The 27,329-nt window shown below is 39.6% G+C and overlaps 2 protein-coding genes across 4 annotated transcripts; both read right to left on the reverse strand.

Moving 5' to 3' along the window:
- Window positions 1-1,989: 1,989 nt before the first annotated feature.
- On the reverse strand, window positions 1,990-20,467 carry ndufs4 (NADH:ubiquinone oxidoreductase subunit S4). The gene is made up of 5 exons (XM_082555793.1): window positions 20,328-20,467; window positions 17,681-17,759; window positions 3,782-3,954; window positions 3,600-3,673; window positions 1,990-2,183 (listed from the first exon to the last, which is right to left on the reverse strand). Exons 1-5 carry the CDS (start codon window positions 20,408-20,410, stop codon window positions 2,080-2,082), a joined length of 513 nt encoding a protein of 170 aa, XP_082411919.1. The 5' UTR covers window positions 20,411-20,467; the 3' UTR covers window positions 1,990-2,079.
- A 719-nt stretch (window positions 20,468-21,186) lies between these two features.
- On the reverse strand, window positions 21,187-27,223 carry fsta (follistatin a). 3 transcript variants are annotated; one of them, XM_082553420.1, is made up of 6 exons: window positions 27,007-27,223; window positions 25,666-25,863; window positions 25,274-25,492; window positions 24,922-25,146; window positions 24,117-24,347; window positions 21,187-22,336 (listed from the first exon to the last, which is right to left on the reverse strand). In XM_082553420.1, the coding sequence occupies exons 1-6, from the start codon at window positions 27,095-27,097 to the stop codon at window positions 22,248-22,250; spliced, it is 1,053 nt and encodes a 350-aa protein (XP_082409546.1). In that variant the 5' UTR covers window positions 27,098-27,223; the 3' UTR covers window positions 21,187-22,247. The 3 variants fall into 3 exon arrangements, with proteins under 3 accessions (XP_082409546.1, XP_082409548.1, XP_082409547.1); XM_082553422.1 differs by having other exon boundaries at window positions 21,187-22,731; XM_082553421.1 differs by having other exon boundaries at window positions 25,672-25,863; window positions 27,007-27,222.
- Between the last annotated feature and the right edge of the window lie 106 nt (window positions 27,224-27,329).

A 27,329-nucleotide genomic window follows, 5' to 3' on the forward strand; every position in this document is an offset into this window, starting at 1 on the left:
CATCTGATACATTCAGAGATGCTCTTCTGCATACTTTGGCTGTTATTCGTGGTTAAGTTGTTGTTGTCTTCTTATCTGCTCAAAGCAATCTGGCCATTCTCCTCAGACCTCGCTTTGCTAGGAGTTTCTGCAATCTGATTAGATATTTGGGTTAACAAGCGGCTAAGGGGATATGCTCACTCACAATGCTGTATTGAGTGTATATACTGTCGCTGTGAACCTAAAAGCTCAGGCAGCATTAAATCTGTTGTGTCCAAGAGTTTTACAATGGCTTGCTTTGTGGTTGACATCTGTGCTCCAGTTTTGTTGAGTGAAATTCATGCTCTTTATTTGTACAACAAGTGTCACTAAAAGCTGTTTAAGATGTTTGCTATTAGCTGCTTCCCAATCATGCCACCCTCCTGGCCAAATATGGTCCGCTCTGGCTCCAAAAAACCTACGATGGTTCTGGCCTTGAGGCTAAAACTGAGGCTTTAAAGGTGACTTCATGGGGAATTAGTCCATCTTTCATACAAAGTCTGTGTCTGATTTTTAATGCTGTGAGCACCACAAACATAATGACTTCCATCTTTATTCACCAGTGTGACAGCAGAGCAAGATTCATGCGTAATTAGAAACTAGGAAACAAGGTTACAAGGAGTAACACCATTTTGTGTCTCCTAAGGCCTGAAAGCTCACGTTTACTGATGAGAGTCGTTGCATCGCTGATGTTTGCGTTGCGGCGATGGTCTCGAACAATGCCACTGTGCTGGCATTCTCATTTCACCTAATTTTTTTGTGCTTATAGGCAAAGACTGTAGGAATGCTTTCAACTTTTATGGTACAAAGTTGTGCCAAGAACGTTTTCCCCCGCTGCGTCTCTGAGGGGATTTCAAAGGGGAAAAGCAACACATGCTGTCATTCATGCCCTGCTCTTCAGATGGACAATTACGCTCATATCAGATCGGCACTTTTGATGTGCCGAGTGACAGAACAAAATAAATAGCGAGCACAAGGCTGTGAAAGATTTGCAATGCAGTGCGGTAATTAATGAAGGTCTATACCAATTAGGCGCCCATGATTGGTGTGCGAATATCAGTGCAGTCACGCAGGTTGGGGGACTCGGCGCAAAGTAACACCACTGTTTACTGAACACAAAGAGCAAATACAAGCGCTGGCAACTAGTGCGCTGCCAAGTGTAAATAGCTGGAATTTTAGGGAATTTATGACTAAAGTTCTGAAATTGACCTCCACAGTGAGACCAGCATACTTTTATTGGCTTGTGTTATTTGGCTTTCAGGCAAATAGCATTTCAAGGCCATTGAAACTAGAAGAGTTTGTGTGATTCATGTAAAACAGATCTGATCTAAATCTTATTTTTCAGCATTACAAGTCTTATTTTCTTTTATTTCTGATTTCAACTCATCAGGATTTGTAGCTTTTTACTTGCCATTCGGTTAAATGAATATTCGGCAAGGTTCTAAGATGTTGTTTTTTGTTTTGTTTGTTTTTTTTTTTTTATTAAGAGAAATTAGGCAACATTTTTGATATTTTACAAACCTAAACTATGAGTGGAATATTTTCCAGCTCTAATTTTATGTGGATTATTGTTCCAAAACTTGTGAAATCAAAATCCAAGTTAGTGTTGCACGCCTCATTAAATGATAGTTAACATTTTTTTGGATTTGGATTGTAAAAGAAATGACTTTGCTGCACAGATGTTGCAAGGTCCTATTTAAATTCCAGTTGTGCAGCTTTCCAAACATCGAAACAATCAGGGTAACCGGATGGAAACAAACACTCACACAGGAAAAATGTCACTGCTTTTGGCCTACAGACGTATTTATCCCTGTTTTTAAACAGGTTCAGATTGTAATAATACCGTCCCCTTTGTTTTGCTGTTGCACAGCTCGACTTGGAGAGCAAACACTTCATTAATTGGATGGACTACATTAGGTAGTCGGTAATGAGGTGAATGTTTGAAGAAAAAAAGCGATTACGACACAAATGTTTGGTTTACTCATATAATTATGCATTTATTGACAAGAATCATACAGGTCTGCTGCAGGTCAGGCCACCTAACAGGTGGGCGTCTTCAGTTTACTTGGCGGACCGCCGGGTCCTCTTGTCCCAGGAGAAGTTTGCTCCGTAGGATTTCACCCGTGGCTTTGAGGTCCTCTTGTCTGTTACGTCGTAGCTCCAACCTGAAAGAAAACATCAGAGTAAGTGATGGGGCTGATAACGTCACGTATGTTCCTTTTGGACGAGCTCCAACCGCAATGAGGTGTTTTGTAGACATCAACGACCTGTGTGTAGTCAGAACGGCTCTAATCTCTTCGGTGCAATAAACAGAGTAAGCCCGTTTCCTTTGCTTGGTTTCAACAAACTTTCCCAGATGGTTCAATTCTGAGTCAAAAATGAACTTGATTAGAGCTCCACAGAAAACCACCTCATTTTGTTTTACTAAAACAGGGCTGTAGTCGATTGTCTAATGAGCTGGTTGGCCCATTAAAAGCATTCCTTTGATCTTTTATTAGTTGGTATAAGAAAGGTGCTTGGATCCCCACCATCACCATTTTTGGTTAAAAAGGTCAACTGGGAACACCAAATTAATTTTTTTAAAAGCAAAGTTACCTGAAAGAATCTGGTCACAGGTACATCTCCCCTCACAGTTTATATATCCCCTGATATATAAATAACTATATACTGTAAATGATTTATATGTTAAAATATGCAAACATGACCGTGGAAATAATGATGTTACCGCTCTGGATGGTCAGTTGTGTTAGATGCAGTAGCTGAGGTTGTTTTGACACCTGCACAGTTTAATCAAACTCTGGTTCGTTTCCGTGCGATTCGTTTGTGCAGATGTAAACACAGTAAACGCACTCAGGTGCAGTAAACGGCACCGAGACCCTTCAGAGGAGGTGGCCTCGGTCCACTTCCAAACAAACTCCAGAGTGGTTCATTTATGGTGAGAACGTGAACAACCCTGGATCCAACCCAAACAGCCTTCCCATAGCCCAGGTATGCTTTGCTTTCTGGGTCAGAAATACCAGAAACATGCAGATTACAAAACTGTAGCAACTAGCCATAAAATCAATGTAAAATCTGTTAAGTTTCCACTCGCATTCTTAGCATTTTGGTTAATTTTGTGGGGGTTTTTATGTGAAAAGAACCCTAAAAATCACAAGAAAAGGCTAAAAGCATACAAACTCAACTGATTCAGACCAGAAGAAATGAGTGTGTACACTGATCCATTTTAAGTCCAGATACATCATACATGGGGTTAATGCCACAAAACTACTGACAACACAACTCTAAACACCACCAGCAGTATCTAACAATGAACCACTGCCTGTCCAACAGTCTGCTCACTTCACTGCTGAGAGTTATTTGTCTTGCAGCCAGAAACAAATGACAAAATCCAGATAAAAACTATTTACGTGGTTGGTGAGTCAATACATGGAGATTGTATGTATCATAAAATCGATGTGCCTGTTTGTAGAGGACTACTGAGTGGTGAGACTTATTTCTCTACTTCTTTGTTACAGTGTTTTGTCACTTTTAAAATGATGAAACAGATATATTGTTTAACCAAAGGCTGAAAAATTCTTTACCATTTTTCTCTGCAAAAGCAATGGCATCTTCCTTGGAGGAGAATGACAGCACCATATTGGACAAGGGATCAGCTCTAAAATAGAAACACAAGGCATTAGAATCCAAAATTCAACAACTGTGTGCAGAGGTTCTATAATGTCAGTTTATGTGCTGTAGGAATCAGGAGGTGGAAGGTTCTCACGTTGAGGACCAGCCCATCAGTGGGTTCTCCCAGCGCTCTCTAGTATCAAAATCCATCTTCCACTTTTTGGTGGTGTTCACACCGGACTGCATGGCTGTCCTGGCTGGCACAAAGATGTGAACCTTACGAGTTTTGATGTGCTCCTCTGGGACTCCTGTCAGAGTGGTGATGTCCTAAAGGACACAGAAATTAAACACAATAAACTAACAAAACACCAGGATAAAAATCTAAACTAGGAGAGTGCTTCTAATTTCTAAAGTGTGGCCTCATTTGACCTCATGACTATCCAGCATTACAACTGATGTCACGCACCAATTACTACTTGTGTTCTGCAAGTCACTTGTAATAAACAATGTGAAAACAACCCCTCAAATGCTCCTTTTCACGTATGCTTGTGTAACAACTCCCTCCCAACAGAAGCGTGGTTTACAGCCTTTGGTTGGTGGAGATGTGAGATGACTGAACACAAATGTGCTGCAAATCCTGTTGGTTAGCCAGGTCTTCCTCTTGATTATCAGCTGTGATGTTTTGATGCATGCTCAATCATCCAGGTAAGTAAACCTCCAAAAGTTGATTCTGTTCTCCCAGTGTTTTGTGGGAGAAACGTTTTGTCACTCACTCCCAGCCCATTGTTCCTTCAGTGGTGCTAGTTTCAGTCATTATGCAAATGTACTGTTTATAAACCTGCAGGCAGCTGAGACTGAAGAAGTCACTTGGATGAGTGACGAAACGTTTCTTCCACAAAACGTTACGTCCAGATGAACAGAATCAACTTTTGGAGAACTGTGATGTTTCACTGTTAACTGGCAACTGTGTGACAGTTTAAGCTATGCAATGAAATACTTTCTCTTGGGATTCAATTAATTACAATTACTACACAATAGTAGTAATCACACTGGTTACTGATGGTGTTCTGCATATTCCAAATGCTGACTTACAACTTTCCAAACTGGAAATGCAAAACGTTCATCTTCATATTAGAAGTTGTGCCTTTTAACAACCAGAGCCTGATTTTTTAAGAAGATGACAGACTGTGAAACTTCCAGCAGACAAGTTGCACAGAGTAAATGAAAAGCTACAGAGAGATGGACAGCTGCCATGTTTTAAAGGGTCAAACTTTTACTTTGTGAAGATTGCAGCCCCTTCAATCTTCACCTTAGCAAATGGGAAGATATCTGTGCATCACATGTACCGCTTCACAAACAATTTCACCGATTGGATCCCACTCGGTCAATGGCCAGCCTCTAGGCCTTCATGACTTTGGCTTTAACAATTGATTTCACAGTGACTCATAACCAGTTGGGGAATGCACATTTTCTCTATTTACCAGTTGCTGCCCAGCAGTCGCCAACTGAGCTCTAGGCCTGTGTGACTAAGACTGAAAACTCTGGCAATTACAGATTTACAAGAAATTAATAAATAATTTCCATTTATTAAAAAAAAAAAAAAAAACAACCAACCCAAAACCCAACAACATGTTTTTGGTTGCCAGCAGTCCACATGAAGTGTTCTATTTTGATTAGATTATTCATGACTTCTTCTCTCCTTGCGAACATTAGGAGTTCATGCGAAACGTAAGCTTTTCTCAAAGAAAACACTTGATGTCAGCCTGCAGATATAAAAAAAATACAACTTTAGCAACATGTTTTAAGAGCTCAATGTCAGGAGAACAGAGGTCAGGAAAATGTTTGATGGCCATAAAAGTTACTTATGTAATCAAATGTTTCATGTTTTATATTTTTGTACTTCACATCAATCTCTTAGATTTATTCCCACTGTAAAATATTAAGGTGGAAAAAGGGGGTTCAGTACATCTTTGATGTCAAAGAACAATAAAACACAAAAAAGTCTGAGAATTGAATACTTTTTTTTTTTTACTTTGTTTTATAGGTGCCATAAAACAAGCTAAAGTTTGGGTTGTTACTGGCAGCACAGGTGTGAATAACTATCCCTGAATCTTTCCTCAGCTTTAACCTGTCTGCATTGGTTTGGATATGTTACTAAGTCAAATATACATGTGTACCATTTCAATGCTAAATAGTAACAAAATTTGTGATTACATCACATATATTGTTAATTTGAAAAGAGATTTAAAAACAAGTATTTCACATGTAAAAGAAAAATAGAAACAAAATAACTATTTTTAATGCTTTTTTATTAATAACGAATTAATTTGCCTTCATTACCTTTACTATCGTTCTCTTTTACACCAATACCACAACAAACAGTTGTTTAATGTGTGTAAAGAGTATATATTAGAGCCTTAAATAGTTCAAATTTTCTTTTTAATTACTCTGAATAATAGAAATCAAGGTGTACTCCTACAACTGTGACAGGATGGAGTTTTATTCTATTTTTTCCCATGTTTTTGTTTTTGTGGTAGTTCTGCATTTTCTATTTATTTTTTGTTTTTTAAATAACATTTTTTGCACATGTTGACATTAACAAAAAGTCACCATTACTTGTATATATAGCAAATCTCTCTTGGCTTGATTTTTTCATGAATACATTGCCAAGAAAATACACAAAGGTGCATGAATGTACTTGTTGCTGTGTAGGTCTGGACTTTGTCTGCAGTGGTACTGGTTCTTGGGCGTACGCACACTTTGAAAAGGTCAATCGTGAAGTTAGAGAACAAAAAAATGTAAAATATAAAACAAATATAATGGCCATCTCTGAAATTAATTCCTAATCCTCAATTAGTTGCAGACCTTCATGAAGTAGGACAGCACGACAATTGGATGAGGGTGCACTGAATGCATATTCCTGAGCAACTGGAGCCCCTTGGAGCTCCTATCAAAGATCTGGTCCAATTCTTCAGGGAATTAGCAAACAAGCAATGGGAAGTCGGCGACAAAACACAGATGAACCTCCCAGCACGCAGGCAGCAGCCACCCAAGACTGAGGGCTTTCCAGGGAGCTTTCCTTTCAATACAAGAATTTTACACATTTCAATGGCCATTACAACTTCAAAGAATCAAATTTTCATCATTGTCTGTCATCTGCCAGTTGATTTGTAGAAAGGGGTCATTTTGCATGAGCTCCACACAAAAGCCCGTCTTCCTCTTGGCAAAGGAGCTTCCAATGGTATTTAAGCCTAGTAAATTACAGGTCCAACTGCTAAACTACTGCTTGTTTCAGTGAAACATCTTTTGCCATGCAATCATAAACAAGATCTGAACATTGAAAAGATCGTTAAAATGAAAGGGAAAAGACGAACAAAAGGGGGGAGGAAAAAAACCGTCACAAGTGCTTGGTAATTATTTCCGGCTGCCCTATCTACTTAACCCGAACAATTCCTTCTTGTCACAAAGAGGAAGAAAACATGTTCTCTTCACCCAGAGGGGGTAATGGTTCATGACACAATAACACACAAGACAGTGTTAAACAGCAAGAAAATAAGATGAAGGGTTTCTCCTTTTTTTTTTTTTCCAGCAGGTGATCAAAAATGCTTTAAAATGCCTGCAAGTTGTAACTTTTTATTTCCAAAAGGCTATGCTCCAAAGGTTTCTCTATTCTAAAAGAGAGCATTAAGAAAAACTTGCAGAGTTTTATAAAACGTGGAATTTCTGGTCTGTTCTAGGCGATTGAACCCATTACGTCCCTCTATGAGACACATTAGAAATAACACTCTTGGGATCAGCAGGCCACACTATAGTTACTTGTAACTATTGTGAAAATACGTGACATATATGGTAAATTGTTGCAATAATTTCTCCAGATGTAGCGCAACCTAAGGTTGGGTGTGGATGAGCACAAAAAGGGAGAATGTGTCAAAACAAACGCTCTAAATCACTGAAAAACCTCTGCTTGCTTATTTGGCATTGTTTGCAAAAATACAAGTCTAGACTTCTGATATTTGCATGCATTACTCTGAAAGCTTGGAGGGTTATCGGCATAACAAGCTCACCCACAATACCCAGATTCACAAAAGGAACGATTGTGGCTGGAATGCAGTGTGTTCCCAGGAAGACTAGAGAGGACCGTCACAAAAGGAAAACCCACACGGTGGGCACTTTTTCTTCTGCCATGTACAGGAAGCAAAATGAGAACTATCAAGTTTGACACTATTCACAGGGCCTTAACGGGACCCTACAATACCTGGCTGGGCAGACAGAATGCAGGGCTTAACAAAGAGGGGGGGGTAATGGCTGGCAAAATCTCCGTCACGTGAAAGCGTGTCGATATTTCTGACACCTCCAGGCTACGTGCCAAATAAAGAGCACAGGGGCTTGTCGCTGTGGGGCCACTGGGCCCACCAGAATGCTGAAAGCTAGTACCCCTAATTCTCCAACAGAGAACTGGGATGGAAATTTTTGGTGTAAACAAGACAGAAATCTCAGTCTGCTTAAGTCTGGTGGAAAAACTGTAGGAAGCGGTGAGATACCAAAGAAAGAAAATGATAAAGAATAGTTTTATAGAGGGAAGCTGGATGCCCAAATACCTCCAAATTAAACATTTGTGAAATGTACTGTTTTTATTAATTAGTGCAGCATCCATTCAAATAAAGTATAACCCAGGTTATTTATGTAGCTCCACTTTACTGATGTCCACTCTAACACATGCAGGCAATCATTCATTTCTTGAAACGAGGCCACCTTTACATTCGCTAAATGTGTACGTGCCTGTCTGTTAAGTCTTGGGAACTGCTCATCCAAACAACATGAGAGAATGAAGTCATATATCACAGGAAACCAAACATAACACATAAATAAATGTCCATCTGTCTTTGTGGAAATCAGTTTGAGTTTTAGATCAAAGTGACAACATTTCTGGCTGGCCCACCTCCTTTTAAAGGCCTGTTTGAGGGTGAAGTCACAACTAGGTTTAGGTTAGGGTACAGGTTTGGCCATTAGTTGTGATGGTTGACATTTAAGATGTGTGAGACTTGGGAATGAATAACTATCAATCAAAATGCTCACAAATATAGATGAACACACATTTGTATTTGTGGCTCTCCCAGCACTCACACACTGTGGGGAGCAGACAGCTGTTGCTCAGAAGGAAATGCAGATAGAAAAACAACTTTGACCCAAAATATGAAAAGCACTCCTTCAAACAACCTCAAACCTGATTCTTTACTCATTCGGGTCCAAAATATTGAATATTTTAAATACAAAGACTTGCAATGTCTATCTTCCTGACAAAGGAATCTACTGGTCTAATTTCCATTTATTTTCATCTCCTTCTTTGGTCATTGATGATCAGTTCATGTTTGAAGGAGATGAACCAGAACCAAATGTGCACCTGGAAGTCCAGTTTGGACAACAGATACTTGAGTTTGAAGGTTTATCATATATCAGCAGCCTGCATAGTAGTGAATAATTTATAGAAGCAGTACGTAAAAACTTTGGAGAATTATTATGGTGTTAGTTCTTTTATTTTAGCTTCAAGAAATACAGAGTTCACCTTCAAAACTAATATACAGGGATGTGTGTTTATGCATTAAATATCTATATTCAAGAAGCTTGTACACCAGTCAAAGATGTTTCTTTGCGTAAACTGACTTGCAACGACTGGTATAACTGCATCAAAGTCTTTAAACCTGGCACGCTGAGATGACAGCTCTATTCTCAAAGCCATCTTCAATCAGACTCAGTTATTTTTCCAAATATAGAAACCAGTCGCCAATGAAGACAAAGACTACAGCCTATTTTAATTGCTGAAGAAGTCAAGATGCCGGGTGTGGATGTCTGTTTCTCCAAGTGTTCTTCCAGCCTCCACTCTTCCCATATTGTTTAACCGATCTTGTCAGCTTCAGATGATTTGCAGGTGAATGTCTACATTTCCTGCAGTTCATTTCCCACAGTTTATACAAAGGGATATAAAACCCACCTTTGCCTGCTCTGTGATATAAAATGTGTTTTTCATATTATTCCTGATATTATCTGCAGATCTAATCCAAACACAATAAAGGTTTAAGGATTTTTGTGGTATACATTGCATTTCTGAAAAGGTAATGAAAGAGATCAAATGTATTTTACCCTAAAAAGTGGTTGCCAAAAAGATTTTAAAAAAAGAAAAAAGAAAAAGAAAAGAAAGAATATTGAAATCAGTTTGTGAAGAATGTTTGAGAAAATGTCCAAGTAAAGCAATATAAATGATAAATTTTATGATTTATTTTATTCATCTAATTCCATTTTGATGAAAATATCTGCTGCTTGGAACACAGACTAGCTCTTTATGCTGCAGAGTACCCAGGTTTGGCAAAGAATTAAAAACAGGTGCATATAAAGACCTTCTGTTTAATCACTCAGTGAACTAATTGCCCCTGTCTTTTCACTTAATCACTGGATACTCCCACTGGGTACTAAAAAAATATTTATTTAAACATAAAATAAAGGAATGCCACATCTGTTCTTACAATGATCCAGGACGACTTGGTTATCAGTTATGAGAATGATCAGCTCTCCAATAAACCAGATAGGTGAGAAAACGTGGAGAACAGGGTGGATACAGATGATTGATTTCAGGGTTTCAGCCAGAGTACAATAAGGCCAGTAGCATATATGGCCTTACGTGACCCCCACAAGGCTGCAGTTGTAGCTGGGTTGTTTTGCATGAGCCATGATACTTTTTTACCTGTTCAGCTCATATATAAACATTATCTGGCACTCTTCTGCTGGCATATACAGCACTCTTCTTTCAATTTTATCTTCCAAGGAGTCATTTTTCAAAGTAATCCTGAGCAAAAGTTGTCCAGACTTTCTGAAGTCTTTATAAGTTTTCCTTTAGAGATTGGTTCCTTTTTCAATCAATTTCAGTCAGGTCTTTGTTAACATTGGACACTGACCTATGAATCATCCATAAATGAGCATTCAACATACTCAGCGTTTCCAAAATTTCTAACTGCCAACAATAACGTGGAGCTGCTGGTATCAAATGATCAAGTTTGATGGTGTTGAGCTTTTACACTCTGTGCTCTCTGGTCACTACCCTGTGGCTCCTCAACCGTACCGGCAAGTTTGGGAAGTTTGGAGGACAGGTCAGCACTTTGGGCTTTTTGTCATGTTTAATGCATCTAGGATGGAACCACAAGAATGCCAGGACCAAAGTTTCCCCAGCAGAACATTGCAGTGCAATGAGATAATCGCTGTTATTCACTTCACCTGTCCTGGTCTTAATGTTGTGGTTAACTGGTTAATGTCTGTTTCCCTAAACAGCCCTGCTCACATTACCTAAACATTACTACTGGCGTGCTGTTTTTTTAGACTTGTTAAGGTTTCCAGTTCTCAGCTGAAGTACACAGTGTGTTTTCCAGTTAGTACAGTAACCAAGCAAACAGACAAACAAGCAAACAAAGGATGACTAGCTCTGGCAGAACATTTCTAGCGTCACCGTCACATTTTTATAGACACCAGGGCTGCCACCACACAAATAAGCTCATCATAGGATGTATACCTGTATGCCAAATCTATAACTTGGCACCCAGAGGGGTCAAAAGGTCACCAAAGCTGAATCATGTTGAGTCAGCATGTGCCGAAAGCCCAAACACATCGCCCCTAACGCCCCACTGTCCAGCCCACACCCAGACCAAGAGCCTCACTCATCAGCCTCGGCCGGTTCCCACCTTCAGACGTCTTTGAAGTGGAAAAAGTGTGCCAATTACTGACTGGACACTGGGGGCATCTCTAATAGAAACAAATATTATGCTGCTTGCTCATGTGTGGGAGTGGTTCAACATTGGAGAACAAGAAGCAGCTGGTATATGAAAGTCATCTTGTATTTCACATTACACATACTGGTAAAGAGAGGAGAGAGGAGGGGTCATTTATGAATATTTTGGATGCAGACACACTTGTTTGTCTGAGCATCTCAAATGTCATTTTATAATAAAACAATTTATAAATAAACCCAAACTATGAAAATGCGTCAAGCAAAGACTTGCCCCGTTTCAACTGAATCTTACTGTGAGTTGTGAGTATCTTTTTAAGTTTCAAAATCTTAGTGGAGTACAAGTTTGTGAGGAAAAACAATTACTTAAAGCTATAAGACAGAGCAACACTATTTAAGCATCATTTCCTAGAGCATGTTAAGGCGGTGGTGGTGGTGGTGGTGGTGGGGGGGTTAATCGTCTGGCACCTCACATTTTATGAATACCAAAAGCAGCTTGCAAAATTACAAAAAGAGCTGGTAGCTTACAAGTAATGAATAAATTGAAGTGTTGTCAAACAGAAGTAGCAATCCTTTTTCATCCAATCTGCAAACACAACACTTAGCAGTTGGACACTTCCTAAAACTCCCCAGCTGAGGAGTCCTCTTCAGAGAGTTAGTCTATGGAAGAGAGTGCTAATGAATGAAATACTATTTAGTTGATGATACATAATAAAACCTCTTGTCTGCCATTCATCAAAGACCAACATCCTCTCAGCCACTACTTCAAACTTGAGCAGAGATTTTTTTTCGTACAACTGCGCCATGTAAGAGGGCAAGCAGACAAAACAGATACTTAAATTGTCTATGTGCAAAGGAAGGAGGAAGGCTGGAAGAGGAGGGAAGGGAGGGAAAAGCGGGTTGATGGGGTGGTGAATGTGGTCTGCTCCACTGTAGGTCACTCTGTCTCTGAGGCTCGACAGAGGATATTCACGCCTGTACTGCAGACTTAAAGTGGTGGTGCTCAATGTCCTCATAGCTAGAATGGCAGTTTTTGTGGGTTTTAGTTTTTTGTTTCTCCCCAATTTCCCAAGTGTGTGTGTGTGTGTGTGTGTGGGGGGGGGGTGTGGGGGGGGATTATGGTGGTGATTGAAGGGATTTTGACACTTGCAAAACAATTATTTTGTATCAGGGAGTCCGACAGTGAAAATAAATTCTAATGTTTCAACTACAAGATCGTTCAATCTGATTTCAATTTCTGTCTTTAAAAACAACCGACAACAGGCTTTTAGACTCATCTATCTTACCGCAATAGAACCCCACATCTTTTAGCCAGATGTGATGTCACATCTTGCCAAGCAAATGCTGTTCTCTAAATTATATAAAGAAATAAAGAAACCCAAAAACTTATCAAACGTAAACATGCCAAGCATCGAGTGAACATACCTACACTCTCCTCTTGCCGTCGTCATTCCGCCTTTTCACTCAATTCCCCACGGTCTAATAACTGTCCTTCTCTGGCTAATAAAACCCTAGTGCCTTTAGAGAACTCTATAACAAGGCTTCACAAGCGCTTTAAGATTATGGTGTTGCCTTTATGTGGACAGAGAGAGCGCGTTTGGCCACAGCTGAAAGAGAAGTAAACGTTCTGTTTGCAAGACTCAAGCGTTAGTGAGAGATATTGTATTGCATATTGAAGCAGCTGTTATGGTTATAACCACAGTTGTTTGTGCAAAGGACCAGAGAGTAAAGCAAAAAGGCCTGACTCTAATTGACTGCGGTTGTAGACATTTCGTATAAAGCTGTGTATCACTGGCCAGCCAGTCGGACACTGGGAGCTGCCCAGCATGCTTAATCAAACAGTAATTACAAACAAAAGCAGGTCAGCATGGGCACGCCGGGGAACAGCTATGGGCACTGGTGGACCATCACGCACGTCCTTTTCTTTGGCATCATTTCTGAAAATCAGCCAATGGCCCAGAAATTTTGCTCATAAAAGTCAAACTTAGAGCTTTAAATGTGGGGAAAAAGGTGAAAACACTCAAATCCTACAAAACCTACCTAAAGAAGTTTACAGTCAACCCTAAAATCAAAATCATCTCCTCTGCAAAGACTTTACTGTAAGTAAGGCTCTGTAACATATCAAAATGCTATTTCAATTACAAATTTAGCTTTCAATTACTATTCAAGCAAAAAAAGAAAGAAAAAAGAAAATGCAAATACTGTTTCAAGATGATGCCTTTGCTTGATTCTTTTTTCCTCCCATACATCTAGTGTAAAAAAAATGCACTTTTTTATACTCAATAAATCTTTTGATTTTGTGTTTTCGCAAGTCTAAAATGTGAATGACCGTAATAGGCATGGCATTATTAAATTGTTTGTTCTGCTTGGTCAGCAGTTTAAAACCCAGCTACTTTACTTATTGTCATATAAGATGAACAACAGAAGCAGATCGTCATACTTTTTTTTTTTTACAATTACTCTTAACTTGGAAAAAAAAAAAAACCCACGCAATTTTAGTGAATGACACTTAGAAAGGCAGTTTCAGAAAAGCAGTTGGACTTATCCCTGTCAGTATAAAAACTTTCTGTGACTAATCAGTACTTAAAACTTTTTTCTGTCTGCAGTCCAAATCACTTTAAATGTCCTTTTCCCTGATTTTTGACCCAGCAGGAGATTCTAAATTCGTCTGTAATGGAGATGGCCAAACACAATGTAGAGATCCATGTTCTTGTAAAGTCTGCATTTTCTGGACACACGAGAACTAAGGACAAGATAATGAGTATCAGACAAATGCTCATGCAGAGTTTTTGGAGTGAATTCAAAATATCATTTGCCCAGGCCAAAATGCAATATCATCTGAAAGAGGTTATTCAGAAATGTTCACTGCACAACGAGCAGCACTCCACTTTCTCCTCAGGCTGGTCGAGAGAGACGGCGTGCAAACCCTGAATAACCTCTCAGTGGATCGAGATCTTTCTTTGATTGGTCAAACCAGAAAGCAATTCACACTTATTGACAGCCTGATGAATGACTAGCGTGCTGACATATGCTGAATGCCCAAAAGGGAGAGTGCTCTCAATGCCCTCTACCACGTGAGACGGAGGCCACTGTACTGTAAACAGCTGAGGGCCTCTCTTTTCGGCCTGTCTGGGTGAACATTAGAGTACTTCCCCTCGTCGCCAGTAACAGCATGCTACAAAGGAACCTCTGTGGCCAACAACACTGAAGTGGCCACTGTCTTTTTCGTGAGTCTCAGGGTGTCTCACAAACTTTTTTCCATGCTAGTTTCTTTTCTTTCACCCCCCCCAACACACACACACATTTTTTAGAGGCCCTTTTTTTCCTCTCCTCTGCTGTGCCTCTCTGTGGCCCCTACTGAGAGGACAGAGACAGACACTCCGCCCAGCCAAAGGTTTGTCTGCCAGTATGGCCAGCTTTGGTCTGGGACAAAAGCACACTGACGCTGCCCATACTGCTCCCCCGCCCCAAAACAAGTCCACAACAGACTCCCACATTCTCCCCAAACTCACTCTTTCTCCGTAACCTTCTAATTCAACTTTCTATGACAAAGCAGTAATGTCAAAGATCAGTCTTTGTTTTGTACAGTTGGTGCGTTGTTAACCACTTCAAATGCTTGGTTATCACTGTTTAGACTATAGTTCAGCACTTAATGCTAAAACAAAAAAAGATTAAAGCGAAACAGAGCTATACCACATCCTAGAAAAAGTAATTCAGTAAAGTAACCGTTGCCTGGTCAACTAGCTTCTCTCTGACTGGGGCTTGATTTAAAAGGAACAGTTCTTTTGGAGCAACAGTATTCACCCAAAACAGACCAGTCATAGACACCATGTAAAAGAAGAAAAAAGAAGAACAGGGCTTCATAGGGATTTAATCTTTCAGCATCTTTAAGTAATCACATTGAAAGTTGCTTTCTGAAATTGCTTTCATAGAGGTTACGCAAGTCAGAAACTAGGCCAGAAACTGTAGACAGAAATGATAAGAGATTTGAAAAATCCTAAATGTCAGATGACATTTTCTTGCCCTTGTGTATTTGTGGACCCAGAAATCCATTTTGATTGCTCTTAAAAACTACAAAAAACCCCCCAAAAAACCAAAACAGACTTCACCATAGGGCTGCTTAATTAATCGAATTTTAATCACGATTACGATCTGGGCTTTCAACGATCATTAAAAATGACTGAGCCGATTATTAGCCCCTCCCTCGTGCTTTACTCTCGCGCTGCTCCGTGTGGCAAATCGAGCGCACCTCTCTGCATTTCGAACACGTGTAACAACAATTAAGAGCAGCGGTCTCCAACCTTTTTTGCGCCACGGGCCGGTTTATGCCCGACAATATTTTCACGGACCGGCCTTTAAGGTGTCGCGGATAAATACAACAAAATAAAACTAGTACCGGTACCGAAAAAAAGAAGATTTATTCATAACACGTGAAAAGACCAAGGAAAACCGAGTAAACGATAAATACGATAACAAAATAATGCTGAAAACCGATAAAAACCCTGAAAACTGTACATTTCACACCTGAGCCTCAACTCTCTCATACCAAACGACTCACGGACCGGTACCGGTCCGAGGCCTGGGGGTTGGGGACCGCTGATTAAGAGGACCTGAGGGAAGTTCGGAAAGCTAAGCAGAAGTTATTTGGAGAGGAGAGTGACTGCCGTTGGTTGAAAAGAGAGGTAAAAAAAAACTTCGGTGGTGTGGAAACATTATGGGTTCGCGGAGTCAGAACTCATTTTTCATTTATTTTTTATATTGCAAACATTTGCACTGTTATCAGTATTTGCACACTATTTTATATTATTTTTTGACAATCTTTAAAGTCATTATTCAATACATTGTTATTGTTAAATAAATATCGTCAAATAATCGAGATCTCAATTTCAGTGAAAATAATCGTGATTATCATTTTTGCCATAATCGAGCAGCCCTACTTCACCATTTGCCCAAGCTAACCCTGATGAATTTTCTTAATTTGCCTGACTAACAATCCAAATTCAAAGAGGTTGCAAGACAGATGTGCTGCTAAACTGTTTCTACACATTACTTCCCTCACTTGTAACCTGGTTTCGTGTGTGCATGTGTAAACATCAAATTCTAATTTGGATAATACCACTCCATGAAGCTTTTTGTGGTTACAGAAAGCGCTGTGAAAAGTCCTGATAAACTGTTTGCAGCGACTTCAGCAAATGTCCCAAACATTGCCCAGCATTGGGCACTACAGGCACATAACACTGCCTACTTTGCAGGTCAATGTATGACACAGAAAACAACATTTACCGTTCTGCTGCATCGATTTAGAAAATTCTGTTATCACCCAGCTGCATTAGGAGCTATCCTAATGCAGCTGCGTACTTTACTGAATGAAGGCAGAGTAGATGAAGTCGACAAGTCTAGACAAAATCATTTTGTTGGGCATATGCTACCAACAAAACAGGCTGACTCGGGCCTGTCTGTTCTAAATTTACATTGAAAGAGTAGCACAAACCAAGCATTATGAAATATTTCTGTCACGACAGGCAATAGAACCATTATGCAAAGCATCTGATAACTGCTGATGCCAAACAAAGAGCCCTCAAACAACTGATGAATCTGTGAAACTTCAGAAAGAGCAAAAGAAATCACGTGTTACTGTTAATGATCACAGTAATCAGTCACTACTGACCCAGGCAAATGTTCAAGCAGGGAGGTACTGGCAGGGAAGCTGATATAAAACACATACTGCACATAGTATGGCAATACTTTACTATAGTGCCCCCATTTTTTGACTGAGTATTTGAAAGCACCAGAGACTATAGTTTTTGTTATCATTAACAAAATAATTTTGCACTATTCTGTGAGATATTTTTATGATTTACTGTATCCACATTTATATCATTGGGGCATTCATAATGTAAAACCCCCCCAAAACTATACATTGTAAATGGACTGAGTGAAGATAACTGCATTACAGTGCGTGAATATTACTCCACTTCTCCTGTTAGAAAAAATTCCATTTCCTCAGCCATTCAAATAGTTGTAGCCACTTCTTTCATGAACTGGCATTTAAACCTAGAAGGACTGTGAGGATAGGAATAATCAGAGCTGTGAACTGAACTACAAATGATGATATTCGTCATCACTGTCATATTGTTACAAAAGCCTACTGTCTAGGACAAGTTCAGTTTGGCAGCAGATGACAAAATTTTTTAACAGTTTTTTTCCCCCAGCAGAATAATTGGAAGACAGAAGATCAGATAAACACCGATGTACAACTCAGATTGAGCAGGGATGAATTCTTACCAATTTCTCATCAACTGTAATAAGCTGTGTATCTTGTCCTGGTTTCTCTGCCAGTCTCAGTGTTGATGTGCTTGTAGACCTGGGAAAATTTTTTAATTGTGATTACAAGCTAAGCACAAAGCACCAAAAGTACACAAGTGACAAAGAAATTACACAAACAAGTTAAGCTCTGGAAATGCTGACGATCTTGGAGGAGGCGGTGGGATGGGGGTACAGTGAAAAGGAAGCGACAAGGAGGGAATCCCCCCCGCCACTTATTAGTTCTGTCTAGTGAATCTCTGGCAGACTCTCGCTCTCATCCTAATGACAGGACGTGCTTAATGTTGGCTGTAGTCAACTGTCAGGCGAGGACTGTGAGGCTCTTTGTCAAAGTGCAGCCGTGCCCCATCACAAAACGGCAACGTGCCATCACAGAATGGCATGTTCCATATATTCATAATTTTGTATTTATTTCAAATGAATGTTAAGATTTCACTACAGTCTCAGGTCTGATTTTTTCAATAAAAACTGATTTTTAAAAAAGAAAAGACGAATATAGTTTCAGGTGTAATCATTGCACAGCTTAATCACATGAATAAAGTCCTACTCTGCATTTTTCCTGGCATTGAAGGAGCTTTGGGGAGTAACTACACATGGGAGTATTCGCGATGACAACATACAGATAAAGCAATGATTCTTATACCTTATTTAACCAAAATCTGCACACTTTCCTTTGATTTCTGACCATTTAAATAAAAATGTATATCATGTGTCTGTAAATAAAACCCAAAACTGGTTTAAGAATGAAACAGAGTAGTTCTCCCATTGTTTTAGATTTAAGATTTTAAATATTTAACACTTTTTAATGCATGGTAAAAGGCAGTTTTTTCCCTTTCTTTTTTTTTTTTACCTCATCCACCCACTTCACCTCTGAATCTGTTTAACTGTGAGCTCAGCTCTGTGTGTAAAACCACACACAGAAATCACACATTTAAACAACAACAACAAACAAACAAACAAAACAAAAAAACAACAACAAACCACACAATCAAGGTGAACCTGAGAGCAGGGGAGACAAAAGTAGCAAAACCCATCAATGACTGAAAAACACAGCATAGATGACTGGGTATACATTTGCTTTTTCCTTTTCGCCCTTTGGCTTTCATTTAACTGTTATCCCTGTCAGTTTCTTGGGGTAATAGGATGCTTCCTCATCAACATGGCTGAGGAAATACTGTGATTTATCCAATCACTCATCTGACTTTTAGATTACTTCAGATTTTGCCAAGAAAATACTGTGCAAGTCAATGATTTCTTATTATCTCCATCTTTCCAGACTCTATAAAACAAAATAAATGTCTTATTTCATTTTCAACATGGTTACACTACATATTCTAATCTGGTATCTATTAATAACCTCAGCTAATGCACTGCACATAATGCCATTGTGTGAATAATAAAAGTTGTAAAAGCATGCATCGTATTATTTCTCTCTTTAAAAACTCCCAAAGGAGACAGTAACTGTGAATACAACTGTCAACTGTTGTAACAGCTTACAGAATCATTTCTGATGGAAAAATCCAATGGCATTTATCAATGACAATGGTGAATTTTTAATCAGTTGTGCAACATCAATTCTGCTCGGACTAAATGTTTAAAAAAAAAAAGTGATGAACAACTGAAAGTCTATATTCTTCTTCTTTCAGCTCAAGGGGGATTTAATTTAAAGATCGTCAACATCTTCAACTGCCACTTCCAGCTCAGCCTCCTCTCTTTCTCATTCAAGATTTTAGAGGAAGACTTGTAGGAAATGATTAAAAAGAAATGCCGATGACTGCCAGGCAAGCCATCAATTAGCGACCATCGCATTTAACTGTCCTTACTAACCGGAAATATGAATGCGGAAAATATTGTTGTATTTAAGTATTTATGATATGGAGGTACTCTTTTAAAGTGTCACAAAACCCACTAACTGTGGCAAATAACTGTGTGGTAAAAAGTGGCAAAAAACACATAGTGGAGCAGCACGGGGGTCAGTTTGTTTAAAATCCTTCCACAAACACAGGTAACTTTTCTTGGTGTTAGTATCGTTGGGGTCTGGTGGCTACATGAATACCTCAAACTATAACTTGCAGATTTGTTACTGCGAGAGAAGCACTGTATTCTATCAATAGCAGTGAATTACTTTCATGCTAATTGTTAGCTTCCAGGCTCCCTACAGCTGATTGTAAGGTTAGCTGTCGGCTGAGTCACTTATTTAATAAAGTTGTCTCGGTCTGGTATGTAGCACGTGCTGTGCAGACCAGTGAGCATCATTTAATTGTGTTAGCTTTTAAACTGATTTCTAGCTCGCCCTAGCATTAGCCAATTAGCTGGGCAAGCAAGTGCTGTAAGGACAATGACATTATCTACAAGCCCAGTGTACTACAAGATAAAAGCGTGCAGGCGCTGACGTTGTTTAGTGTATAAAGTCTTCCACGTTAGGTGCGAAACCTCTATTTTGAAAAGAGAAAAAGAAAAATCTTCATTAAAGTGCTCTGCCGCTGACAAGCTAACAGACACACGGCTTCTGTGCTGTAGTCGACTTGGGAGTTAAATAATTCAAACAAACTCAGCTCAGAGTATCAAGTGCGAACAGAAACCTGATAAACAATTAATATGAAATTACCTGATAGGATTCAAGAACATTTTAGAAGCTGCATTAAAAGCAGACAAACGTCCCAATCCGAGAAGTGACATTGAGGACGCCATGATTGTTGTCAACGATGACGTACGGTAACCGCAAAGGAACAAACAGTACGCGCGGGTGGCGGAGACAGCTGGTACATGAAGGACTTTGCCAACCGAATTTTTGGATGTGTCACATAGCACACCAAGGGACGCCCAGACATCTACTTACGCCAGTGCTCTCTTATATAACAAAGAACAATTATTTTGGTGTAAATAGAAGGAAACCCCGCACGCTGAGAAGAATTTCAATTTGCTTGTGCTTCATGTCTACTCACTGAAGTTTATATGTTTGTCTTTTTTCTGCCCGTTTTCTTATGCTTTGTCTGATGACAGCTTAAAAAACGGAGCAATTTGTTTCTTAAAACATATGTTTAATACATGTATATACTTTACATTGTGTATTGCACAATATCAATATTGTGTAGTACACCATGTAAATTCATTTGTATATTCACAACGTAGTTTTTGGAACATTCAGTAACAGGAAATGCAGATAAAATCCCCTGGGTAAAGGTATATGTAGTTTTACTGATATGTATGAATATACATTTTTAGCAAATCCTTTTTAAGTTTAGAAATTGTTTATAGCTCAAGTTTTAGCCAGTCCAAATGAATAAAATATCTCATGACAATGATGTGAAGTGATGGCCATCAAAATAGACTAAGCCTATAAAAGGTATGGTTTAATTTGATCTGATTGATGTCCAGTCTTTTATTCTTTAAAGTAAACGCTTGCATTGAAGCTATGATAGATTTAGACATATGTCTAATAAATAATCCACCAGAGTCAGATAAAATTATAAGGAAAAAAAACTTTTATTGATTCACTCTTCATATCTGTACAAATACCATCAAACTTTGTATGTACATATGACATTTACATAAAAAATACAAAACTATATATTCATAACAGAATTTTGTATTTCTCTTGTGATGTTTGAAAACAAAAAAATGCATTCTGAGGAGAAAAAAAAACAAATAAAAAGAAACAAAGTGAAGAAGTCAGATATAGTGTAGAGTATTGCAGTATGTTAGTCCTAGTGTAGCTCTGTGAGAGCAGTACGGAGTACATTGGCAAGAAGACAGCTCACAAATGTTAATGGCACATTGTTTCCAAAGTAATCAAGTATTGCCCAAACTTACCTCTAATGTAGTGAGACAAAATAAAAGCTATATTTAATTATGTCTACAGTCTCCATGTGGAAACAAACCTAAAGGGCTAAAACTGAAGGAAACTTAAAACTAAGAAAAGAAAAAACTAAATGGCTCTTTTTTTCTTTTCTATTCCATCACTGCTGTGTTGCACCATTTACAGTGCTCTTTTGCAAAACCATTGAGAGAATCCCTTTGGTCAGTAATTATAGTTGTAAACAAACCAGACACACTTCTGTACATAAAATGATTGATATATTTCCCAATAAATAAACACACAGCCTAAACATGCATTTATGTATGTGTGACATAAACATCTGTGATAGAGATTTGACAGAAACAAGCAGATTTTTTACAGCTCAGGGAATGCAATTTACAGCTTGAAGAGGACTTATACTTACACGGTACCATGAAAAATAAATAACACTGCTTTTCTTTGGACAAATATATTTCTTCATGATAAAAAAAGAAAGTAAAAGGGAAAACAACAAAAAAGGGAAATGAGTGGTAACACAATATATCATGGTAGGTGATAGCCTGACAATGTAAATGTATAATTTATAAAACACAAAAAGTATAAATAAACATCTAGCAGACTGAACTATATGTATACTTCCTTTTTCTTTAAAAAATAAATAAGCATACACATAATGTACAGTATGGACATGATTCCTTGCCCTAGGACTGTTCCCCTAGTGATGTGAGCCTATCCATCCAGTATAGAAGATAAATGGACATAGGCCATGTAGTCTGAGTCCTCATCTTCCTCATCCTCCTCCTGGTCTTCTGTAATGGCTATATGGGAGAATATATGGTAGCTGTTGTATGAATATGGACCACAACAGCGCAGAATATCACTGTCAAAAAAATAAATCTCACAATTAAGCCACTGGCACACAGCCTCCTTTCTGTTTCTTTCTTTTGTGTATATGATTATGTTTGTGTGAGGAACAGTCTGTGTGACTTGGCAGCAGTAGTTGCTGTGGCATCCCCAATTAATTATACAATGTCCATTTACATATTCGAGCAAGTCAGGGCTGCAACATGAGAAAAAGGAGCGACAATGGAAAGGATCGGCAAGTTGGAGGTTAGGGGAAGGTCACGAGGTGGGTTAAGGGGAGGATGGGAAGCGGGTTTAGGGGCACTGGGGATGATGGTTCCAGTGGCTCAGGTCTCTTTTGAGCAGATTCCTGAAAGCAGACACACATAACACAGAAAAGTGCTTTTGTGTTCTTGGACTCGCTATAGTTTCTTTTCTCTGATTACTAATATTTTCGCTTCTGGCTCAAACGAACAGGGAGGGAGGACTCTGTGTCACAGCCTGACCTTAGCAAGCAGGTCAGAGATCGTTAGCACAGTTCTGAGGTATATTCTTTTTCTTTTTACACAAGAGATTTACATTGGACACATAAAAAAGCACACAAGCAAGCACAAGGGTAACGATACATGAAAACACAGGTAGTCCCTCATTAATCCAAAAGGAGTTTTGATACACGATACAGTCACTGGAAGCGGTATGAATGCGTTAGCTAATGAACGTTTTTCTGATGATGGGATGGGAAGTAAGGGAGCGTGGATCAACAAGCTTATGCTCAATCTGCACACTGTAAATTATGACTTTTAGCCCATGAGGTGATCATAAAGTTGGTCCCTTGGACTTCATTGCAAACCTTAATCACATTATATTAAGCCAGTTAGGAAAAACAAACAAACAACCTTCTAAATAGAAATTTGGAATGTCAATTTGAAACTACCTCAAAGCTGTTGTTAAATTTAGTATTTTGTCTGGAGATTTGTGGGTTAATAAATAGCTCACACTGGTCTATGACAGGCAGTTCACATGAATCTTAGTGTACAAATCCATCATTGTTATCAATGGTACCAATGTTACAATCACCTTATGCACGTCATACGTCTGTTTAAACACATTCTTTTTTTAACTGACGTGTTGGCAGTGTGGTTTATGTCACAAGCGTCAGTGCATTTTGAATAAATTGATTATAGCCAAAAATAATAATAATAATAAAGAAAATAGACCATTTCCAGGGAATTAACAATGTGACCATGGAATTTACAAGCTGTAAAGATTTGGACATTAAACCATTAATGACTGAAAAAATACTGCATGGGATTTAAGGCAACCTGCTCCCGCAGGTCACTAGCATGACCATAGACACACCTATTTTCTCAGAAAGTATAGATCCACTGCAAACAGTTTGCTGATATAAGTTTTTCGCGCATCTTTCTGTTAGCAGGATTTGCAGAATTGGGAAAACGTGAAAAAAAAAAACGAAAATTAAACAAAAAAACAACACGAGAACAAAAGCCAGCAACGAGGACAATGTCATGCAAGTTCTTCCATTCCCCAAGTCTTTTCTGCTTGCTTAAGTTGTGGTTGGTGATGTGGCCGGGGTGGGAGCTCAGGGAAAATCAGGGTAGGTGGAAGGTGGGGGGCAATTTCACAGGAGGTTTTTGTTGGGAAAGCAACATAGAATATTGTCTTTTGCTCAGAGAAGGAGGGGAGGATTTTGTTTCTTTCTTTTCTTTTTATATTTTGCTTTTGTAATTTACTTACAGTTGCAAGATCCTAAGTGTTTGACTTCAAGCAGCACCCCCATTGAGCAAGCAGCTTGCTTCATGGCACATTCACTGGGATATGTGGTGTTGTCGCTGGCACACACCGCCTCATCTGTCCTACTCTCCGGACAGGACTCATCGCACAATGAGCAACGGCCTCGGCCCATCCGAGCATCCCACAGACACTTCTTCCCCGTGCTGCACTGGATATCCTCACATGACTTGGCCTCTGGGAGAAGAAAGAAGGAAATAAGGAGAGAGGAAATCTTTGATTAGATGGATTATCATGAATGTTTTTCAAGCAGGATCAAATGACTACCTAGTTTTTTAGAGAATTAGAGAGAATAAAAACTAAATCCTACTTTACGGGATAAGGCCTCGTGGTGTGGAACAGAAAGCTTTGTTTTTAATTAGCCTTTTAAAGACTACAAGACTGAAATTGACTACTATCTGTGTAAGAATCAATCTGACTCAAAACTTGAAGCATGTCTTCATGGCCCCCAGCACTCCCCTGTTTTCCTCCATCTCCCTCCCCCTCTCATTCCCTCTTTCCCAAATGGGAAAGTGCTGCCAACATCAGGAAATAATAAGATGTCTATCATTTCTTGAGCAAACACAAGCAACTACCAAACACACATTCTCTCTAAGACCCCCTCCTCACTGGAATGTTGGCAAAAATGAGCAGTGAATTACTGCTGCACCTCTCTCTCTCTCTCTCTCTCTCTCTCTCTCTCTCTCTCTCTCTCTCTCTCTCTCTCAGGGAGTAAAGTCTCACGCTTTCATGCGTGTAGCTGCAGACTTACTGATGCATTTTCCCTCATATGCCACTCCAATAGACCTGCCGAGGAGACAGGTAGCTCTTCTCAGGTGACACGCGCTGGCATAGATGATCCCATCGTTTCCACAGAGGTATTGCTCAGGCGACGTCGCCTCGGGGCAAATCCGATTACACGTCACACAATACGCGTTGTTGGTCTGGTCTACGACGCATGTGGAGCTGCCGGGGCACAAGACGTCACGGCACGTTTCTGGCGAAACAAAGACATTGGGAGAGTTGTGTGAAAATGACACGAAATGCAAGAAATACAAGAAAGCGACGGATTCTTTCTAGCTCGCTCAGCTTTCAGAAATGTGGTGACAGTTACATTTACTTACTCTTGCATTTGCCCTGGTACTGTACGTCCAGATCGGGATGACCTTTGCATTTAGCTTTTAGCAGTGCGCATTCGTCTTTGTAGGTCTTTCCATCAGAGCCGCAGACAGGTCCTTTCCAGGTGATGTTGGAGCAGTCTGGTGCGCACACGCAGCGCGGCTTGCTTCTTCGGTTCAACTTGCACCTCTTTCCGGGCCCACAGTCAACATTGTCGCAGGTTTCTAAAACAAAAGCTCTGTGTTATGTGATGCTAATGAGGATTTCTTTTTCCCCTGGTGTGTATTCTGGCGCGTAAAGTAATGGGACAATTACGCAAACCAGAGCACCAGTTTAATTCATTAACCAAAATGAGTGATTACATGTAATGTGAGAAAACGAAGGAAAATGAGTGCACCTCCACCTTTGCAAGGTATGCAATTGGGAGCTCCGCCATTGAAGATCATCCACCTAAAGAGCGTGCTGTTGGGGACGTCCTCCTCGGTCCAGGACGTCCCCAGTCTTCCACTCCGACAGCACTCCTCCCTGCTCATCCCGGGCATGTAGAGCACCTGGCACCTCCCGTTTTTCCCCTGCTGCAACCAACAGTTCCCAGCTGTAGACAAAAAAAAAAAAAACCAAAAAAGCTCTAATGCCGCATGTTGGACGTCTAAAAACCCGCTGACCCAGACTCAATATACACACGCAGCCGTATTATCCGAGACGCTCCCTCCCTCCCTTTTCGCCCTCCCGACAGTATTTTGTCTGATTTTTTTTTTTTTTTTGCGAGACTGTTAACACTTGCCTATCCCAACTGTGACTGACAGCCCTTACAATGCAGCCATAACCAAAAAAGTAAGAAGAATCTTCGGAGGGGGGTTGTCTTTTATTCCCAGTGTCTGCTTGCTATCACTGGACAGAAACGGGAGCGTCTAGACAGCGTTAAATAGCAGCCAATCTTTCTCCTTTAGAAAACCACGGTTTTTAGGTAACAAGGCTACACACACCACCGTCTCCAACGCCTCACTCACTACGTTATCCCAGACAGCAAGCAGACAATGACTTACTTATTAAAAAAAAGCAATGTAAAGTTTATTTCAGAGATATTAAAATGTGATACATAACAGTTTTTCCAGTTACATGCCAAAAATATTACTTCCCACAGACAGTAACAGCATGTTTAAACCGACAAAGACACAAACACATTTTTTTTAAATCTTCATGAGATGGTGTGTTTCTTATGCTGAATTGAAATATGTCCCCCGAAACCATGAATGATGGGTGCAAAAGCCTGCATAGGTATAAAACTGCAACTGTGTTTGCATACAATGCAGAAAGGCTACTAGCGGGAAATGTATAAATAACACGCTCACAGTGGATATTCTGAAGTTTGTTGGAGGATTGACAACAACATCGCGGAATGCTAAACGCTCACACAGTTGCAAAAATATGTTCAGGTATTGTGAAAGACTGTCACCAACACGGCGTGGCGGCTGTAGTTCGCGCGCATGGTGACGACTGCAAAACTTGCCATATAATCTCACTTTGAAGTGTCCCACAGGGCACCTGTTTTCTATACGCTTTACGCAATCACTGCCTGATGTAGAGAGACTTTTATCAAGAAACTTTGAAAAGTTTTTCGGTGGCAGCAAGTGGAAGACACCCCGCGAGTTCTGTGACTGACAGCAGTGCACGTTTTAAAAAAGAAAAAAGAAAAAAAGCGAAAGAGAATAAAAGGAAATTGATAAGGAGAGCTTACCTTGAACTTTTTGATGTTCCATGAGGTGACAAAGCCATAAGAACAAGAGAAAAATGCCCGGGTGAAGGTGGTGTTTCAGCATCCCAAACATGATGGAGAGGCAAAGTGAACCACGTATTTGACACAGGCAGCGCAAAAGTAATCTGCTTAAGGTGGCAGTGTTGAATAAGTGTCAGTCTGAGAATGCAGCCTCTCTTTAAATCTATAAGGGGTCTCGGGTTGACTGTCTCTGGTGGGCGGTCTCCTCTTCTATGGGGGTGGGGAAAAATTTTTTTTTCCTTACCAAAGTTCTTTCAATCCCAATCAGGTGACATCGTTACTAG

The sequence above is a fragment of the Aulonocara stuartgranti genome, assembly GCF_965226115.1.
Source record: "Aulonocara stuartgranti genome assembly, chromosome: 12".
In the NCBI taxonomy this organism is placed as follows: Eukaryota; Metazoa; Chordata; class Actinopteri; order Cichliformes; family Cichlidae; genus Aulonocara; species Aulonocara stuartgranti.

Coding starts and splice junctions, on each gene's coding strand:
- ndufs4 (XM_082555793.1), bottom strand. CDS start 20,410: ATGGCGTCCTCAATGTCACTTCTCGGATTGGGACGTTTGTCTGCTTTT. Junction 17,760..20,327: donor ATGTTCTTGAATCCTATCAG/GTAATTTCATAT, acceptor AAATTTTCCCAG/GTCTACAAGCACATCAACAC. Junction 2,184..3,599: donor TGCTTTTGCAGAGAAAAATG/GTAAAGAATTTT, acceptor GTTTTCTTTCAG/GTTGGAGCTACGACGTAACA.
- fsta (XM_082553420.1), bottom strand. CDS start 27,097: ATGTTTGGGATGCTGAAACACCACCTTCACCCGGGCATTTTTCTCTTG. Junction 25,493..25,665: donor CATACCTTGCAAAGGTGGAG/GTGCACTCATTT, acceptor CTTTTGTTTTAG/AAACCTGCGACAATGTTGAC. Junction 24,348..24,921: donor ATATGAGGGAAAATGCATCA/GTAAGTCTGCAG, acceptor TTCTTCTCCCAG/AGGCCAAGTCATGTGAGGAT.